Source organism: Chiroxiphia lanceolata, chromosome 8 (genome assembly GCF_009829145.1).
Source record: "Chiroxiphia lanceolata isolate bChiLan1 chromosome 8, bChiLan1.pri, whole genome shotgun sequence".
Classification (NCBI taxonomy): domain Eukaryota; kingdom Metazoa; phylum Chordata; class Aves; order Passeriformes; family Pipridae; genus Chiroxiphia; species Chiroxiphia lanceolata.
In genome coordinates, this window is record NC_045644.1 from 3,822,670 (window position 1) to 3,843,664 (window position 20,995).

The 20,995-nt window shown below is 42.8% G+C and overlaps 1 protein-coding gene across 3 annotated transcripts in view; it reads left to right on the forward strand.

Annotated features, from left to right (window-relative positions):
• Positions 1-355: 355 nt before the first annotated feature.
• ZRANB1 (zinc finger RANBP2-type containing 1) overlaps positions 356-20,995 on the forward strand; it is a 41,963-nt gene continuing 21,323 nt past the window's right edge. Inside the window, exons 1-4 of one of the 3 annotated variants that reach the window (XM_032694228.1) lie at positions 356-549; positions 1,645-1,762; positions 11,747-11,844; positions 12,557-13,407. In XM_032694228.1, coding sequence (XP_032550119.1) covers positions 12,594-13,407 — 814 coding nt within the window. In that variant the 5' untranslated portion in view covers positions 356-549; positions 1,645-1,762; positions 11,747-11,844; positions 12,557-12,593. Of the gene's footprint in view, positions 550-1,644; positions 1,763-11,044; positions 11,065-11,746; positions 11,845-12,556; positions 13,408-20,995 lie in introns of those variants that run through there. The other 2 variants (XM_032694227.1, XM_032694229.1) reach the window with 2 other exon arrangements.

Genomic DNA, 20,995 nt, shown 5'->3' on the forward strand with positions numbered 1-20,995 from the left:
CGTGTGGTGCCGCGTAGCGCCGAGGGAAGCGGCGGGATGTGCAGGAAGGGATCGGGAACGCCCGGGAACAGCCGGACAGGGGCACCACCGGATCGCCCCCTGAGGGTCCCCGGGGGGACCCGCCCTGAGGGGCCGGGGCGGGCGGCGCCCCCTGGCGGCCACGCCGCGCCCGGCGCCCCGCGGCAGCGATGACATCACCGCTCTGCGCAAAGAGCCGCCCGCCGGTTGGCGGAGGACGGGCGCGGCCCGGCCAATGGGCGTTGCGCAGGGCGGCAGGCGGCGCTGACGTGCGGCTCGGCCGTGCGGGGGTTTATTTTGCTTTGGGCCGCTCCGGCCGCCGCCATTAGAGCAGCGCGGGCACGGCCTCCCCCCCCCCCGCCGCGCCGAGTGGGAGCGCCCGCGGCCGCGGCAGCCGCGGCGCCTCGGGAGAGACCATGTCGTGAGCGGGGGGGGAGCGGGGGGAGGGGGGGGGGGCGGCGCGGGGCGCAGGCGGCTCTCAGCGCTGCGAGCGTGTTCCTGAGGGACTGAGGGACGGATCCAGCCGGAGAGGTAAAGCCTCTGTGCACGCTCCGCCTTCCTCGGGCAGCGCTGCGGGGCGAGGGGGCGCGGGGGGGACGGGGGCGAGCGGAGCCGGCCCCGGCGGGGACCCCCAGGGGAGGCGGTGGGGAGGCGGCCCCGCATCCCGCTGGGAGCCGTGTCCCGCCTGGAAGGGCTTGTGAGGGAGGGCAGCCCGACACCGTCGCGGTACAAAGGCAGGAAACTCGGATTTTCTCCCCGTGGCCGGTGCTCCAGACCCCGGGCAGCGGAGCCTCGGGGTGCCCGGTGAGATCATGCCTGTGCCGCCGCTCTCCCGCTGCCTCCCGCCCCCCTCCTGGCTGGCTTTTATTCCTTTCGGGATGTGCCCGTGTGGATCTGCACGCGCCGTGGCGGAGTAGGTGATGGGAGCGAGGGGTTGTGGATTTTGGGCAGCAGAACTTCCATGGTATTGCTTGTCCCTGGAAGTGTCCAAGGCCGGGTTGGAGCAACCTGGTCTAGTGGAAGGTGTCCCTGCCCCTGGCAGGGGTGGGACTGGATGGGCTTTAAGGTCCCTTTCAACCCAAACCGATCCGTGATTCATTCTGTGGTTCTGTGATCGCGTATTATCGAGGCTTTATCAGGAGTAAAGAACGGTGCGGGAAGTATTTCAAAATTGAGCTTGTCTTTGTGAACCGAAGTTAAAACAAAAATCGGAAAAGTTGGATTAAGGAGCGAGGCAAAGCTCTGCAATCCGTGCCCCCAGCGCCTTTCTGTCTGCCCTCACAGCCCCAGCCTGCAGCAGCTTCCCGGCAGGAGGAGATAAACTTGTCTGCGGAGGTCAGGGAAGTGTCTGTGAGCCCTCTGGATGTGTCTGCGAATCCTTCCTCAGCAGTGACAGGGGTCATTCCTCCCAGCGCTCAGTCACCCGTCCCCACAGCAGACACCGCTCCCTCGGGAGCAGCGGGTGGGAGAAGGGATGGGATATGGTCCATCCCGGTGTCCTGCGTGGCCGGCTCAGCCCGGCTGCTGAGAACTTTCTGCTGCCACGGGACTTTCAGTCACGGCAATAATGACAACTTTTTCTGGAATTCTTGGAGGTTGGTGTAGTAAACAAACGCTGTTTTTTAGCCGGGCTTTGTGCTGTGCCTGAACAGTCTCTGCTCACCAGCTGCTGCTGTGTCACAAGTGGTGGGGATGCCATGTGAGTCCAGGGCATTGATACCTTTGTTGATGCAAAAATTGAAAGGTGAGATGTCTTCTGTGTGGTAACTCCCTCCTTTCTCTTCTTAAAGCTCATTCTGGTATGAGCAGAACCTTTTAGCAGTAGTTCAGGAGAGATGTGTTGTACTTAGTTTTGTTTTTCCTTCTACTTGTCTGGTCTTTGGTGGCTGCAGAAGAGCTTTGTGAAGCTCACTTCTCTCCCCTCCATCCCTTTTTTCAGTGGTTACTCAGAGAGGGGGAAACAGGTGAGAGCAGCAAGAGGTGTTCTGGAACTCTTTTATTGGCCTCCTTCTGAAGGCCAGGCTGAGTTGGTGTCTCAGCATGTGGAGTCTGGCATGGCACATATGAAAAATCACCTCTGGTTTAAGTCTGTCACAGCATTAAAAGGCAATAGAGCTTTTAGATGCGTTGTGTTTCATGGGATTTGTGAAACTCTAATTATGTGGTGTAATTCTCTTGAAGGAAAAAGAAATTACTACCTTTACTTTTCCTTACGCTCCTTAAGCAAGGACAGGCAGGTGGGGGTGACCAGTGAGGCCATAATCTGATCTTGTGGAGTTGTGTCCATTTGCATTTTCTCAGAAGTATAATTACAAATATTAATTTAATTGGAATGCTGAGTGGCATAAAAGCATCAGCGGGATTCATCACAGAAGCATGACTTATACTGGAGACTAGTTAGAGTGCAAAATCGGTCAAGGGAATGTTTTCAGTCTTATTTAGCCTTGTGTATGACCACTAATTTGTGTTGTTGGACATGTGAATTCCTCAGGGACGGGAATTCCCACCCATCTTTGGTGCCCTTTGGAAGAAGGACCTGTAAATAAGTAGGAAATACTTTACTGATTGAATGGTTGGTTATTTTTAATACAGTCAATCAAATAATCAAATGTTCTCTGAGGCATTTTAAAGTGAGATTTACTGGCTCCTTCATGTGGTATTAACTCGGTGTCAACGTTTCTCTTTCCAGCTTCTCTTTGCCTTATCAGTTCTGCAGTCAGACTATGCACAACTCCAGATCAATACATTCTTTCTCATGATGTGCTCTCTACTAATCACAGCAAAGCATTTAAACTGCCGCTGCCAGTTCTCTCAGTAATCTCATTCCCCTTCCTCCCCCCCAAAATTTGAAGACTGGATTATTTTGGGCTGTTCAAAATTGATGTCAACAAGTAATCCTCATTTTAACTGCATGAGTTATGATCCACAGTCTCCTGGTACTAAAATGGAACTAAACTTTAGTTTGGCAGCTGAAAATGGCTGGCTTAGCTGTAACAGAGTTCTTAATTTTTTGTTGTTTTTTTTTTTTTTTCCAAGTAATACTGCAAATGAAGGGGGAAACGGTGCAAAATTGGAAAGAGAATTTTCTTTCAACACACCTGACGAAGAGTTCACCACTTGTCAAATGGCAGAGCTTGATAAAATCACTGAAATAACAGAGCTAATTATAACTTTGTAATGTCAATTGGATGGAAGTTGTTATACCTTAAAAAGGAGACGTCTGTCTTCAAATTAAGATCTCAAACATTCAGAATTCAGACACTTTTCTGGTACCTTCTCAAAGCATTTCTGTCGTAGCTGCCATTTTTCATCTTGCACAGAGTTGTGACTGTGCTCGTTTTTGCACCATCAGTGACTGGGATGCAGCTTCTCACACCTCTGTAGTTATTTCTGTTGGGATTTTCTTGACATGCAATATTAATAATTATCTCTGTAGGGTTTACCAGTTAATGTACTTTAAAAGAAGAGCTGTAGCACTTCAGTAACAATTTTGGGAACACGTTAATCTATAACAATATGGATGATTTTGTATTTCCTTCTTTCCTGGAATGGGCAAGTGTTCAGAAGCCCTGTGATCAAACTGGGCTTGTATCCACCTTATGTTTTTAATAACAACTTTTTTTTCCCGTGCCTCTGTACTATTTATGCAGAAACTCATTTTGCTGAAGAGCAGAGAAAGGAGAAAGTGTGGAGGGAGTGGAGCAGGGAATGAGCAAAGTGATGTTTGAAGAGGGAACTGTCTTCAAGAGGGGGCTGACATGGAGACTTTGATTCCATAAAGAAGGAAAAGTAGATTTTTAAAAGGAACATGGGAGGGAAATGTATTGGAAAGAGTGGTAGTGGCTGGTATGTGCAGAACATCTTGCCTATGAAGCAGCCAAATTTGCAACCCTTTTGCATTTTCTACTATACAGGAGATATAATTAAATTGGCATTTTTCCCTTTAGTTATTTGAATTTGTCCTGATATAATCTGTTCTGCTTGTTCTTAAAACAAGAATACTACTGCATGGTTTTGTTTTTTTTTTTTTTTGTTATTTCTAGTAAGTGATGTTTTATTTGGGTTATATTTGCCTTTACTTCTGTAATCAAATGTTAAGATCTAAAAATCCTCCCTGTAATTCTTTGACTTTGATTTGACTCAGCATCTAGTTCTGAGTAGCTGTTTTTGATAAAACAGAGAAAGTTGTGGGTTACTGAGGAGTTTACAGGCACTAAGAAACTTCTGTAAGTTCTGATAGTTTGAGGAGTTGGTGTTCCTGAACTGAAGAAAACTCAGAACCATGATTTATGTGACCCTGGAAAGAAAAATAAACTTGAGTGGTCTGGTTTTTTTTTTTTTTTTTTTTAGTGGATTAGAACTATTTTGATCAAGTAATCTTTTAGTGGGTTTAAAGTTGCACGCACTCCTTTGAAAATCGTGTGGCTCTTGGTGCAGAGGTAGGTGAATATCTGGGAAGAAAAACAACTGTCATAAATCTCTCAAATGTGTATAATTTCAGCAAGAAAGTAGGGAATTTGCTTTGTGATAGTGATTGTTGGTTTATGAGAGAATCCTGGTTCTTGTAGCAGTGAGGACTGTGAGTGCATTGTGTGAGCCCTGACTTGCACTTCTCTCAGGCTAATGGGCTTGAAAGTATTCCTTGTGTCCCCATTCATCTTCCCAGTATCTAAGCAGGGATTGAGTAGAGACAGCTGGCATATTTATTCCTTGCTTTATCTGAACAGTCCCCTGGAACAGCTTCACTCTACAGGTCTTAGCTTCAAGAAGTGTTGAGTATATACTCGTGTTTTTTAATAGTTCAACTGCCCTCGTATAAGTCAGGAGTGCTTTGAATTGTCATTTACACCTTCTGTCAGATGGGCCTGTGGTTTAGCTTTTACCTGCAAAGGCTTCCCCTTACTGGGTGCCTGTTGAGAGGCTCATTTTTATCTTACTGAAGGACTGGGATGGTCTACTGGACTATTTGCTTTTATTTTTGACCTCTTCATTACTGTTTAGCTTGGCAGGGACAAAAATAATTGTCACCTCCTGGCTTTTAAAGGGTTTATTTAAAGAAGGTTGTTCAGTGTTGCCTCTAGTAGAAAGTTACTCCCACCCCCAGAAACTATTTTTACTGTTTTACTCTGAAACTTTCTAGCAGTGCAGAGTATCTTGCAGTGGTTAACTTAGGGTTGTTGAATATGTATTATGAACAAAATAGAAATTACTAATCATAAGGTTTAAAAAAAGTGATTTAAAAAAAAAGAACTGATATCACTCTGTCTCTAGAAGGAGTTTGAATTTGGTTTTCTTGTGGTATTTGGCACTAGTTCTTTGCACTGTGTTAAGCAGCAATGTACACAGTAGTGGATTTTCTGTGCTGTAATAATAGCGTTTTTGCTCCTCTTTTTAACTTTTCCCCTCTTTTTGATGTCTTATCTAGTAGCCAGTATCTTAGGAAGAGCTGGATAAAATGAGTGTGGCTTGTTCTGCTCACTGGAACTGGAATTAGTCTTTTAAGTATATGCCAAATGCATGTACCAAAGACAGTCCTTAACTGTACCTGAACGTGGCTTGCCATTAATTAGGAGTAAACTCCCCAACAGTGGGTGCTGAGTGTGTGTTTCCACGTTTCCTTTGGAGGCAGGTGGTTTTCCTCCACCAAATGGTGACTCTGTGTGTGTTGTAGCCACGCTCTAATTTATGGTCAGCCAGCACTGAGGAGGTCCAGGGGATAATTACTGGAAAATGGACAAGTCTCAGTGTAATGTTCCTGTTGTTGGACAGGTTTAAGTGTTTTAAAGTTTTGATGTCTGACTCCACAGTGTGGTTCCAGTCAGAGCGTGACATCTGGTTTTCCTCCCCTCGTGTGTGAGGACGGCTGAGAGCTAAACAAAAACCGGTCTCGTGTTTTAGGCACAGTCTAAACACAGATAAACTGTTTTTGTGTTTGACCTCGCTTTTTATAAAGAAACATCTTGTTCAACTTCTGTACTTTGTCCAAGGCTAATGTCTTTCTAAAAATGAAGTTTTACCAGTTCTGTTGTGTTTTATTATATGTTTGTTACTGTAGATCTTGAGTCAGTATTCATCTGTTGCTGACTGTTCATGGTCAGATTCATTAAATGCTGCTGGCTGTAGTTATGCAAATGTTCTATCATAGCTCATTATTTTAAGTCACTTTGCTTGGTTTTTGATTAGTATTGTGTGGGAGATGTTGTGTATTATGTAACTGTTGATCTGCTTACCCGTGTTTGCCCAAATGGTATTGGTTTCTAAGCAGTCAGTCGTATTTAGTCTGTCCTAATGTGTAGTAATTATTATCTGGATAGTTATTCACTTCTAATTGAGTTTAAAACAAAACAAAAAAAAATCTGAAAAGGAAAGAAGACTGAACTGCAAGCTGCTGCTACTGAGTTTTTATAGGCTGTTTTCAGCAGTTAAGATTTCCGTAGGTTTTAGTCACAAATTTAATAGAGCTGTATGGGGTTTGACCCATTTGAGATGAGTAACAGATAAAATGGAAACGTGTACTGTGCAGTTTACACAGCAGGGTTAACTCTAGTGGGTAAGAGCACAAAAATGCTTCAAGGGGTAAACATTAAAATAAAAAAAGACAGCAGAAAGAGCGAATGTTTACTGCTCTCAAATATCTCTTAATTCTGTGTTGTGTTTTCAGCTTTTACCGAAGAGTCTGTTTACATTAAATTTCAGACTGAATTGTAAAATTCATTGTCAGTTTTGTATTTCAGATGTCTCCAAAGATCTGTAGCCTCCTGACTGTTTTGCTTCTTTCTGCATAAACATTTGCAAAATTGGGCATCCTCTTGCATTAAAACTGCATATGAATTCTCTTGCTTATGAAAAGTCAGCAGTTGAATTGGAGGTGTGAGGAGAATATTGAAAAGAAAGGTGATGCCAAATCAGCGTAATTTTTCTGAATGCCATAAATACCTAATAAAGTAGACTTAAGATGCTTTGAAAGGAGATATGACTCCATAAATCAAAATGAAAACAATCTGTTATTAATTGTATGTAAACGAAGCCCGTCGGAATTCGCCCAACGAACAGACTTCTGAATGTTTTCAAAAGTTAATGCTTCCTGTGTTGTGATTTACATGGCAACGGTTTGGTCTTTAAGAGAATTGAGAACTGGATGATGCTTCTCTCAAGACAGCAGCATTCTCCCTGTTATCCCTGTTGGTAGGAGTGGAGGAACAGCTCTAGTGCTCAGAGGAGCAGAGGTGATCCCTGTGTGTTTGGAGCAGTGCAGTTGCTGGGATGAGGATGGGCAGGATAATGCAGTTTGACAGAAGCCTCCATCTCCCATCATAGCTCTGGTGTCTGTGTTTGGTAGCAAAGGGGTTTCTGCATTTTGTGACTGCTGCAGCCCGAGAGCAGTTCCTCTGCCTGCTCTGCAAACAACCAGCTGGTGTTCTGTGGAGAAAAGCAAAATTTCCCAAGCAAAAACCCCACCTCGTAGAGCAACTTGCAGAAAATTACTTAAGTGCTCTTTTCCTGAGATAACAGAGTGCTTTCTCCATTTTGCTGATCTGTTTGGGGCAGAATCCTTTCATTTTTGAAGAACTGTCCTAATAAGCAAAGCTAACTGTGCTTGCTTGTTAAATTCCTTGTTTCACTGTATTCAGGCTAATACAGAAAATGCTTCTACATTTGTTACTTTGCAGTAATCTTTCCAGCCTTTGTTATAATATATAGATATTGCCCCTACTGCAAAGCTTCCAGATTCAGTACTGATTTGATTTGGTTGTCCCGTTGACAAGGTCAGTGTTCTTAATTTTATTAAAATTAATTTGCAGAGATGACAATGGAGCTTATTGTTAGTTCCCTTCAAATTATAGAAGCCCAGGCTCAGGTTTTCTGTTTTTAATATAGTGATCTGTTGAGGCTTATACTGAATTCTGGAGAAAGCCATCATCCAAGAAGAGTGAACTGTTGAAGGTAGAGTAACTAAGTTTAGTAAGTTAAGAGAACAAAAGGTAAAATTCCACCTTGGAAAATTAGGCAGGGATGTGAGAAAGGTGTTACTCTCCTGCTTATGAACTGATGAGTTAATTGATTCTGCATTTGGTTATAGAGATCTCTTTCTTTCAGAGCAAGATACTTCTGCTTATTTTGTTCCTCTGAAAAGTTGCTTCAGTGTTTTTAAAATAAATAAACCAACCTGGCTTTCTTTTTGGAGCAGCCTAAGAGAGGCAGCTGCCTCTGTGGGGAAGGAGGATGGATCTTCTTGTCTTTCAGGTGTTGCTGAAGGCTGAAGTTGGCACCTGAGCTTCCTTTTCCCTGTAAATACAGAAGCGTTTGCTTTGGTCCAGAATTTGTACACGTGAACAAAAGGAGTTTAAGGTTGGAACACTGATTTGATGAGTGTAATTACATAAGGTTTCAGCCAGCACAGATACCAGCACCATCCCAGCAAAAAATCCATAGTGTAGACCAGTCTAAATCAGCATCTGGCTTGTTTAGAGGGAAGGGTTTGATCATTTAATGAAGTGGAACTCCATATTGTTCCTTGTTGGAGCCAAAGGAAAACATTTTCTGGACACAGTGAATAATTAAATTGAGGGGAGTGTAAAATATCCTGTCATAAAAGTGGTATTTGAGAACTTCATTATTTCTTCCCAATTTCAGTGAGCCCTTTTGCTTTTTCCCATGCACCTAAAAAGAAGAATGGTCTTAAAAGTCGAAACAAAGCAAAAGACAAATTTCTAATCGTTCTAGGTGACCTTTTCCCACTTAGTTTATTTAGTAAAAGGGTGGCCTGATAAGGTTTTGATTTTTTTGTTTGTTTGTTCTTCATTTATCAGAACTTAACATATTTGTCTTTTCAGTGTAGTGAGTTATCATACTAGTCTGTCCAGAAGGTATTTAGTGCACTGTCTAAACTGATCAATTGGAACTTGTTTGAAGTTCTGTGGGTTTTAATTTCTTGTCAGCTCATGCTTTTTGGACTTTAAAACATGCACCTGGACTTCACAGTCACTGTGTTGCTATTTCTTTGTCAGAGGGGTTACTCCATGATTCAGCTTCTCCTCTGTGAAGAATCTAAAATAACAACTTAACTTGAAAACAGAGTCAAAGAAGTAATTGGGAAAAAATGTAATAAGCTTCATACTGCTCAGTGGCTGGATGGTGGTGCTGTATCAGCAGGAAATCATAGGATTGTAAAATCACAGAATGGTTTGGGTTGGAAGGGGCCTTAAAGCTCATCTTGTTCCACCCCCTGCCATGGGCAGGGACAACTTTCACCAGCCCAGGTTGCTCCAAGCCCCGTCCAACCTGGCCTTGGACGCTTCCAGGGATGGGGCAGCCACAGCTTCTCTGGGCAACCTGTGCCAGGGCCTCCCCACCCTCACAGGGGAAAATTGCTTCCTAACATCTAATCTAAACCTACTCTCTGTAAGTGTGAAGCCATTTTGCCATGTCCTGTCACTACAGTTCCTGATGAAAACAAGTTTGGGTGGGTCTGTGGGATGCAGTTGGGGATCAGACCAAGACCTAACAGTCAAAAAAACCAACCAACCAAAAAAAAAAAATACATGAAAGTGCTGAATTTCCTTGCCATAGTGGGTGTTGGCAGAACTGTCAAGGAAGAGAAATTGCATTGCTCCATTGAGCCTTTTTATATTCTTTACTTCATAATAACCCGAGGCCTCCTGTTAGGAGGTGGTGGGCTCATATCTCAGAGGCTTTCAAAGCTGCAGAGACTCAGCCTCTCTAAGAATTACATCTGAAAGCATCTGCTCTTTAAGGGGCACAGAGGATAATTGCAGCTAAAAACCTAATCTTGTGATATACACGAAAGCTTTTCGGTAGTGCGGGATGTCCAGAACTATTTAGTTTCCTAAGTGGTATCTCAGTTCTTGTTTAGATGGTTTTTGTAGCCAGCTGCTTTCCAACTTGAGCTGCAGTCTCCTTTCTCAGTCTTAATATCACTTAAACAGATGATGCCTCGTTTTCTTACCCCATCCCAAATGTGTGTTGGGATTTGTCTGAAATGGGAACTATTTAAGACTTCACGAACTAGGGCAGGTAAGAGACTACATTTACAGTTACAGGTACCCGTCACACGTTGCATACAGGTCTCTTTGGAAGCATCACCTGCTCAAACCATACCAGCTTCAGTAGGAATTATTCTCAAGCATTGGAATTTTGGGACAGCCACTTTCTGGTGGTCCTCAGTGGCATAATTTTCGGTGGCAGTGGGCAGGTGCACGGGCAGTGTGTTCTGCCTTGTCTTTAATGGAAAGCACGTTCAACTCCCTTACGTTTCTAACTAGAAAACTTTAATTCCTCAGAAAACTCTGCTCTTTCTAGAGAGAATAAGCTTATTAAGAAAGTAATTAAAAACCTTATTTTGGGAGTTGGGGGGAAAAGCCTTCACCAAATTGAATAAACCTAGCGTCTACTATACTCATATAGGAGGTGTTTTGGTAAAGCTTTAGTTTATCTGTGGAGTAGAGAAACATTTTTTCCTTGAAGTTCCTGAAAAGCATTCTTTATGAAGTCACCTTTAGTAAAATCAAGTTGACTTTGTATCCTCCTGTATATATGTATGTATTTTTCCCCTTACTTTTATTACAGATACAGGGATCCTTGTATGATCCTGCTCCTTTTTCTCATGCTGCATGGGCGTGGACATCTCTGAGGCACGGTGGAGGGGAAGCAGTAGGAACTGTAATTGCCTTCTCAGCACATTCCTCAGCCTGGCACACTTTTATAACGTATAGGTGGGAGTGAAGTGCTCTGCAGGCTGTTCAAACAAAGTGATGTTGGAACCTGAGCTTTATGGGAAAACCTTCTGTGTTCCTGATTGCTCATCTTCATGGAGCATAAATATGGATCACTCAGAAAGGGATAGTCCTGCCCTGCCCCCTGGTCCGGCCATGCGATAGCCCCTCATTCATGCAGCCACCTGATCTGGTGAATAGATCAGCAGAGCTGCTGGAAAAATCCCGTGTGTGCCTGGAGTCCTCAGCAGGAGACAGTAGGAATAAGGGTGACAAATTGAAGTGGACGTTTAGCTATGCCTTGTAGGGCAAGGTGTGTGTGAAGGTATTGCAGTGACGAATGGACTAACTCGTAAAACATTTAATAGTCGGGGAACGGGTATAGCTAATTTTTAGTTTGATGTGTCCAGTTCTGAACTGAATCCTGTTGTGTAACTTCCGAGTTTTTGTTTACTGGGTTCTTGGTGTTTTGTGGACAACAGAGAGAGTTGCAATATGATGAATAAGAAATGACAGTCTGATGTGACAAATTAGTATTTTAATCAGTTTTGCATGCTTAAAACAGCACATTGTTGAGCCTTATATGTTGGGTAACTATTCTGTGGTAAGGGAGGAAATACTGTATGCATTTGCCTATTTGTCCTTTATCTACCTGCCTCACCCTTTCCCTCTATTCTACTCTCTACACAAAGCTTTTTTTGCCTTCCCCATCCTGAGTTGCAGATTGCAGTAGGACTGTTCGTGGATATTTTGTTGTGAACTTGATGTTGCTTGGATGTACTTCTTTTACTTCAGCAGACTGATCACTTGTGTGGCGACTGGTTCTTTATAAATACTGGTTTATTTTAACCAATCTCTCTTAGTCTCAGCAGGTCATGACTGGGTTTAACCAACTAAATTGGGATCAGAATAGGTGTGGCATTTAATAATTAACTTTCTGGTTACTCAGATCCAGTAGGAAACCTATAATGAGTCTGGTTTTATTTTGTTTACAGGAATACTTACCTGCTTAGTCTCATCCTTCGTATTTGGCAATCTGAGGAAAAGGTCTGAGCCAGCATGAAGACAGAATCCCCTCTTCATTAGAGAAAAAGTGAGTTGGAATTGGGTTGAAATCTGAATTTGTAGAATAAAAATACCGGGTTAGCCTGCCAACACACACAGTTTGTGCTTGCTTTCAAGTGGTATTTTCACTTCCTCACACTGCTGTTATAGGTGATGTCCAGTCAAGGCCTGGTCTTGCTTAAGTACATGTGTGAAATTTTCAAATACATGCATTTTATGTAAATTCCTACACCCTCCTTTTCCAAAAGAACTGATATGCCCATCTGATACTCTCCTTCCTTCCAGATCTAGTGAGGTCTATTACAAGACCTTACAGGATCTCTAAACTTTGTGTTCCTTTTCTTGTACCGCTGTATCCATACTGAGTTTGATTTTAATAATTTAATATTTAGGGCTTGTTTCTGTAGCTGTACTAGTCTCTTCTCCGGTGTTCTCAGTGCTTAATGCATATCTGTTTCCTGACTTTGTTTGGAAGCCTCTGTGCAAATTTGAGGAATCCCACAAATGCGAGACTGAGGGTTTTTTCTCATTTCTGCACTAGGAAATCCTGAATTCTGCATGCAAAATACCGTTAATTCAAGCCTTACCCTTTTCATAGCGGTTGTAATAGCATCAATAACAAAGATTGCCTGTTTGCCCAGCCTGATTTTTGTATCAGCTGGGTTAAATCTCATTTATTTTTGGTTTGTAGCAGCTCCTGTGCAGGCACTGTGTACTAACGGTGTGTTGTGACTCCTCAGCTTTCTGCCCGACGCAGCTCATTTCAAGGAGTGCACGATGACAGAGCGTGGAATTAAATGGGCTTGTGAGTATTGTACATATGAAAACTGGCCCTCTGCAATCAAATGCACCATGTGTCGTGCTCAGAGGCCCAGTGGAACAATTATCACAGAAGATCCGTTCAAAAGTGGTTCCAGTGACATCGGCAGAGACTGGGATCCCACGAGCACCGAAGGGGGGAGCAGCCCTTTGATATGTCCGGATTCTAGTGCAAGACCAAGGGTTAAATCATCCTACAGCATGGAAAGCGCAAATAAATGGTCGTGCCACATGTGCACGTACTTGAACTGGCCCAGGGCCATCAGATGCACTCAGTGCTTGTCTCAGCGTAGGACCAGGAGTCCCACGGAGTCCCCTCAGTCGTCGGGGTCTGGGTCCCGGCCGGTCCCCTTTGCCGTTGATCCGTGCGAGGAATACAATGACAGAAACAAACTGAACACGAGGGCTCAGCACTGGACTTGTTCTGTCTGTACGTACGAAAACTGGGCGAAGGCCAGGAAATGTGTTGTGTGTGACCACCCCAGGCCCAACAACATCGAAGCAATAGAACTGGCAGACACAGAAGAGGCTTCTTCCATCATAAACGAGCAGGACAGGGCTCGGTGGAGGGGGAGCTGTAGTAGTGGAAATAGCCAAAGAAGATCTCCACCCACAACCAAACGTGAATCCGACGTGAAAATGGACTTCCAAAGAATCGAATTGGCTGGAGCTGTTGGCAGCAAGGAGGAGCTTGAAGTTGACTTCAAAAAACTAAAGCAAATAAAAAATAGAATGAAAAAGACTGACTGGCTGTTCCTAAATGCGTGTGTCGGTAAGTTGTTTTCCTGCTGCCTTCTACTGTTATGCCTGTGGGTTAAGTATTTTTGGGAGAATGAAGAATTAAAACAGAAGCTTGGCATTTGATTTCAAACCAGGTTTTTTTTTATCTCTGCATTTCCATTTTAAAAAGTAAGCCAAATGTAGAAGTTCCTGAAATAGCACCTGCTGAGAGAGGCTGTGGAGTTCATCCATAATCTGAACGGGGTTACACGTGTTTCCCAAGTGTGCTTGGACTTTTTTGACCTTTCATAGAAATGGATATCCTTGTAACCAAATCCTGGTTTTCCACGTAATCGTTAAAAGGTGGAAAAATTACAAAGACCAGTCTACAGACCACTGATGTATATAGTACTGTAAAAAATGCCATTACTGGGTAATTAAAATAACTCTTTTTTTTTTTTGCTATGGCAAGCAATGCTTGTAGAGTCAGCAGCTGCAACTTGGGAGTATTTGTAAACAGTGTAGAGCTCGCAACAGTACAAGATGCTCTGTCAGATGTTAAAAATAACACCAAAATATGTAGCTCCAAGAAACTGCATGTGTAATACTGACCTTGAAAGTAATAATGTATTAATACAGCTACTGTGTTGTAAATGTTTACAGGCTTTCTGAAAGTATTTCAGCAGTCAACTGCTTCAAAAACATTCAAATACCAGTTTTGTTCTGTATTTTGGTGCTTCCCTAAAGAAATTCTGGGTAATTCACCCAGTGCTGTTAAAGAACAGAGACCTTGTGAGTTAACTTTTGTGCTGTAGCTTCCCAGAAGCAGATATCCTGTGCCCCAGCACACGAGCAGGTTCAACACTTGAAATACTCAACTATTTTTAGAGTAAAACACTTCATATGAAACTATGGCTCTACTAGTATGTCTCATGCTGTTCCTTAATGTTTCACAAAGTCACTGCATGGTCGTTGTAATTGAAAAGCTAATTCGTGGAGCTGCTTTACTTAATATCTTAGATCAGGTCTAAATGTTTTTATGGGTATCCTGTGTTTGGTTTCTCTGAGATTATAAACCAGTTTATTTTTGTGTTGTGTGAATAGTTAGACAAGAACATTTCCTTTTGAAAATAGATGTCTCATTTATTTAGATCCTTACATGCTTTTTTTTTTCTTTTGAAATAAAGCAGTTGAAATTCTCTGTGGTAATTTTAAGTTATAAAATGCCAAGAATCTGTTTTTGTAGGTCATTCCTGTGCCTGACAATAGTCTGTATCTTGCATTCTGATAGCAATTGTAATAAATATTAGGGGATTTTTTTCCTCTGATTTTTGAGAAGTGATTTCTTTTTTCACTATTGCAGTGTTAATTAAAATGTTTCATGCTTCCAGGTTTAATCTGTGGGAAGGGTTGTGTTTATGTTTAAGAACATGGTTTTTTGAGTATTTAACATTGCTTGTGACTGTGTTGTCACACGTGAAACTCAGAACTATGTTCATCAAGTTTTGTAAGGCAGTAGTGGTTTGGCTCTTGGAAAAGAGTTTAAAGGGATCTGGGTGAGAAAGCCAGAATGCAGGTGGAGTTGTGTGCTGAGTGTTGCTGTTCTCCTGAAAGATTTCATGGATTCCTTTCTCTGACTTAAACAGTTACTATACTTTTTAACCGAGGGGGTAAAAAAACAGCAGCTAAAGCTGTTAATTCTGAAATGAAAGGTGGGTAATTTCATTTGGTGTATCCCAGATGTCACGTTTTTCCAAATACCCCTTGTAATAGGAATAACCTTAGGAAGATTGATGGAAGCTCCACAGACTCTTTTGTGGTTTTAACTGGTTGTTTTGCAGAGTATATTGGAAAGGTACACCAATTTAAACAGTAACTTTTAAAACAATAAGCCAAATTTATGTTGGTGGCCTTACTGTGACATACTTAAAACAATTTAACTGTCAGTTGGACAATTTTGCCCAAAGTTTCTGTTCTTACCATTGAAATCAGCTGCATTATTGTGACTCAGTGAGTTCTGTTCTGTTGTTTGTTTGCCAGCTGGAGCTCTTGGGAACTTTTAACTTGAACACTTGTCAGTCCTTAGCCAAGAAAAACTATAAAATAGGACAAGTTCGTGTTAAATGTCAAGTCAGTTTGTGAACATTGATGACCAAGGGTTTGTGTGTTACCCTACTCCAGCTGACAGATTGTGCCTGGTTAGGATTTGGGAACTTCAGACCACACACTTCCAAGTTTGAGCTGAGTCAGTTGTGGAGGGTCTGTTTGCTTTGAGTCTATCTCATGTAGGAGAGATGTTAACTTTTTAACTTTTAAAGTTAACCCTGAAGTTAAAAATAAAGGTTGGAGGAGCAGGAGTAGGAGGAATTCTTGGCAGAGTGGTTATTTTCTTTTCTCTTAGAAGATATTATCTGTCAGAAGATACCAAGGAAAATGTCTGATACTTTAGGACAACTGTTGGGTTGAACTCCCTCTTCACATCTTGACTGTAGTACAAATTCTTTTTACTAGATTTTATGTTTAATGTCAAGTTTCATTAGAAACATGTATCAGACTACTCTTTTCCACATCTGTTCTTTTTAGCTGAAACAAGGGGATAGATGTGTATCATGTGGGATAGATGTGTAGATTTAAGAAGGTGCCTGTGTGTGTGTTTGTATTTTATTTTTTGTTCTGTTGAAGACACCCATTATTGCTTTACCCACCTCAGTAAATGAACATGTCATCAAGGCTTCTATTCCTTGCAAATCCAGGCTGTACAAAATATGATGAGTGCAACTCAGCATGAATAGTTTCCTTGATGGTCAGTTTTCTTTCCAAATCAGAAGGATTAGTGGCATTCCCCTGTTCAAACTCTGCCAGTAAATGTACTTGAATTTGTTCTCTTTTTAATTGGCTTGTCTTTGAAGCAGTGGATGTATCTGTTGAGTGATTCTTTATCAAAAGAATGAGATTTTGAACTGATTCATTTGGTTAAAATTTATTAAAATCCAAGCAGAATGGGTAGGTACTAAGTGGGGCTGCTGGATAACAGGGCCTCCTGCAAATGCCAGTTTGAATTACAGTGAGGAATTACAAGTGGTTTCTACAGGAACACCAATGTTTTCTACCACAGTGGCCTAGAACAAGGTTAACATGAAGTCCAAGGTGACTGATTTCTTGGGGAAAGGGATAACTAATGTATATTTAAAATTAAGCTCTGTTGTCTTTTGGTTGTCAGAGAGTCCTGGTGGCCTGTGGGGCTTAAGGGAATGTGATGTGCAAGAACCAAGTGTTGCTGTGGGCCTGGTGAAGCTGGTTCCTGCTGGCTGTGGATTTAAGGAGTACAAGTGGATGAGAATGATTGTCACTATGAAACCTATCTAGCAGAGTTAGTTCACTTGGGGCTTACACTTCAGAACTTGCTGGAGCTTCCACTCTCCTGGCACTCAGGGCTGGGTTTTACAGTGGTGCTGGCAGAGTGTGTTTGCTGCAGGGCACTGCTGGAGATTCTTGGGTTGTGAGTTCAACTGCTGTGCTTGAACTGTAGCCCAGAGATGAAAAGTAAACAGCATTTCTTCTCCTTTTCCTTTTTCCTCCACCTGTTTATTGCCTGATACAAGAAGAGCGTGCTCTTCTTCAGTTCAGGTCAGTAAGGTGGGTTCTGCTGTCACAGGCCAGACTTCCCTGTGGGGATGGTGCCTCCCAAATCGAGTAGGCACACATTCTTCTTAGCTCTGTGAAAGAAACAACTAAGAGTGTGTTTCTTAAACAAATCCAAAGTATTTAGAGCAATCTGTAATGAATCTTGTTCCACAGTACCTCCTTAAAAGGACTTTTGGTTCATTCCTAGTATTCCTACATCTGACTGCTTAGTTTTTCCTTTGTCGACTGCTTTATATCTCTCACAGGGTTTCTTTTTTCCCCATCAGTTCTCTGAAATTGTGCCAGATGTGTTACCCACGCCTTCAGAAACCCTGCCCTGTCCAGACGTTGGTATGGAGTTGGCTGGGAGGTGTCTGGGAGAGGTGGAGACACCTCCTGCTCTGTCTCTTCACTGCCTGTGACTCCTCTCTGAGTATTATTGATAAAGGCAGCCTGAAGGCAGTGACATAATCAAGGTGCTTTCAGCAGGCACTGCCACCTGAAGTTGTCCTAGGTGCTCATTTCTGTCCTACTGAGATGTTGGAAAGTGAAGCTTGATTAGAGGATGATTTTGTGGGGGTCAGAGGGGTTTTGTTTGTTGGTTTTGCTGGTTTAGTCAGCCCAGACTGGCTTCCTCATCACATCCATGGTGGAGCTAAACCTCAGTGGGGCTGTTTATGCTGTGGTAACGGAGTGGGAAGTGTTAGGGGTGGGAACAAGGTGCTGGAGGAGGGGAAGGGTCATGCACCTTTCCTTGCTGGTGTCAGTCTAGGCTTGAAGTGTTTGGGCAAGTACAGCATGAATTACTCACTGAGAGGTGATGAACTGCCAGGCTGGCCTTGACTGGATATGGCAGACAGGGCCTGTTGGGATGGTTTGGAGGGGAAGGGTCCCTGCTGTGAGCTGTAGAGCCTGGTCTCCTTCCCCTGTTCCTTTCACCTGGGTGAGAAATCTTGTTGTATACATCATCTGTGCCTTATAAATCTATTCTGTCACAAATGCTCAACATTTGTGTGTATGTGTCTTTCAGAGCAGGTAAAACTCTGCATGCCTTGCTCCTTGGCAGAAAATCTTAATTCCTGAACCACACTTTATTTTGGTCTCTTGACTACTTTTTTTAAACACTCCATGGTATTTTATGCTAAACATAATTGACTAAATGATAAAGTTAGAACCAGTTGTTTAAATCTGTCTTAGAAGCACTGATGGTTAACTTCAATAATGAAATGATTTTCGTCTGTCCAGCCTCCCTTCAGGGTATAACCCTGCAAGCAGCAAGGGTTGTGGGTATCTCTGACAGATTGGACAGGGCATAAGGACATCTTTAAATAGTTGTTCTTACATATGTGCTGCTTTGTCTTGTAATGATACATTCAAAACATACTGCATGGACTGTACATAGGGTAAGAGCTGTTTGCATGGAAAAAAGAATAGGCAATAGTCATCCTCTGCATTGGATGGCTTCAGGTTTAAGGTGCATGTCTCCTTGTAAGTATTTGCCGCTTTTTAAAGGGGATGCAAGTTGCTGAGCATGAAGAATTATATAAATCTAGTATAGAGGAGGTTCTGTCTCACAGTGTCATTACCTGCTGTTGATTGTGTGCTGGTACTGACAAGGGAGGCCCTGGAAATGAAGAAAGAGAAGGAACAGAAGGATGTGGTTGGAGGCCCATAAAGGTTTTTCTGACAACCTCTCTCTTTTGACTTGATGTGTCATATTTTCTTGCAAAGCAGTTCTTCCTCCAGGAGGAGAAATTTCTTTTCAGGCTGAAATTGTGGGGCACTTGTTATCAGTAAAACTTTCTTTATGGCCACCTGATGTGCCCCTGGTGAAGAGCTGGAAGAGACTGAGGGCTGACTCAGCTCCAGAGAATGCCACAGCTGGTGTGCTCAAACCACTGCTCTTCTGTATTCTGCATTTAAAGGAGCACTAAGATTCTCAGCAGGTGTCAGAATTGTGTTTTAGTGGGTCAGTTGATCAACCTCTCACTTTCTGGTGCTTAAACCAGTCTCAGGATCAGTCTATGGAGGAGTAAATCAGAGCGTATATAGAATACAGATCACTTGCAATTGTATCTGTAGCAGAAGAGGAGCAGCACAGGCCTCTGTTTCTGCACTGGTCTATGTGACAGAGGGATCTGTCTGAATTTCTGACTGCTAAAATGTATCATTTGGTTGGTTGAGAGATTTGCCTTCTATTACCAAGCAGCTCAAGGAATTGTCCCACATAGAGGCACAATGACCTCCTTAAGATGAAGTGTTTCCTTTTGCAGTCTACTCAGATGTGAGAACACGTTTTTTACTGTGGCAGTGCTGCCTCCTCACATCAGAGAAATCCCTGATCCAGGAGGTTGTTCTTCAGATAGGCAGAACTGCATCAGTCTGCTTGAAAGAATTTCCCTGCTTCATTTTGCAGGTTGTGCCAACCAGTGCTCCAGAACTATCAGAAAGATAGTGAAGTAAATAAAGGCTGCTGCTGTAGTATTTTCCTTGGAAACTTTTATATCTGGCTGTTCTGAAGTCACTGGGGCTGTGTGATTAGGGCAAATGGGAATTGGTTTTCTAGATATGCTTGTAAGCTGCATGTTTTCCAAGTTTGTTTAACTGCATTAAACCCTCTAAATATTTACATGTTTTAAAGAATAAACTTAATAGCACCTTAAGCTGAATTCTGGGCTTATTTTAATATGAGCAAAGGTAACACTGGTAAATAAAGAATGTAATTTAACAGATTTAGTAGGATCAGGATGGCACAAGTAGTTGTTCTTGGATGATTAATATTTTTAAAATTTAGCCTTTTTTAATTGCCTTCTTGATCTCTGTCATCATCTAATGTATGCTGAGATTGCAAGTTCCTGGTCTGTGCTATTTGTAAGTGGCAGGGCTTTACTAGAAGAAGAAAAAACCTCAGCTCCTGGTGCTGTGGAAGTCTTCCAATAAGAGGAAATGCCTGGATTGCAAAATGGGAACACAGTTGAGCCTGTAGATGCAGAATTCTGACTTGCAGTTGTATTTTCTCATGACTTGGGTGCAGCACTTGGCATTCTGTCCTCTCCCTTAGGATACCAGACTATGGTCATAGTTTTTGCATTAAGCCAAACAAAATTTCGGGGGGGGGGGAGGAGCACACAAAAACTGGTGCATCTTTAGATAGGACACCAAAGTAACATTTCTGGAGTCCGCTTTAAAGGAAAGCAGGCACTGAGTCATCGGGATGTGTTTGCATTTGTGTAGCTCTTGTAGCTGCCCGGAGCTGTGCCCTCGCAAGGCTTGAGCTGCTGGAAGCTCCTGGGTGCTCTGGGAACAATCTTAAGGCAAATGCCATCTTCCTTTTGACATTTTAACAGTCTGGGGAATGCAGTGGGTGTTTGGGGGGAATAATCCAGCTGGCACGGCACTGGATCAGAGGCTGCTTGTGAAAGTAATCAGGCACTTCTGCGTTGGGAAATGTAGTGAATTATAACATCAGTAAATGTTTCCGTAATATAGTTCTTGTAAACAGTGTTTTGTTAAGCCCTGTTTAAATAGACTTAATGAATTGGAGGCTCTCACTCATCCCACAGAAATCAGTGCCTTTGTAGGAACGTGCCTCCTGCTGTCAATAAATGCATATTCGGGTCTCATTTTGGAGTGGTGGTACTGAAGTTAGGAGTTACAGGCAGTTCTTAGGAGTATTTCATGTATGCAAGTTTACTCCGTAGTTTTGGGGCAAGATTTGTGTTTTCTAGTTCAGATTTCTGACAGTCTGCCTGTTATGAGTATATTTTGTGTTCAGTGCAGCCTTGGATTGTAGGGACTGCACTCTAAGCAGGGTGGCACCTGGTCAGCTGTCGGGAATTTTCCCTGTTCTTTTGAAGTTGCTACAATGAAGTAGATATTTAATACAACAAATAAGGAGAAATGTTGAATTTTTTTGCTGTGGCTCAGAGGGACTAGAGAGGTTTGTAATGCCCACGGAATATCAGCCCTGAAGCAGTGATGCTCTGGGTGCTTGGGTCAGTGTTTCAGTGCAGGGA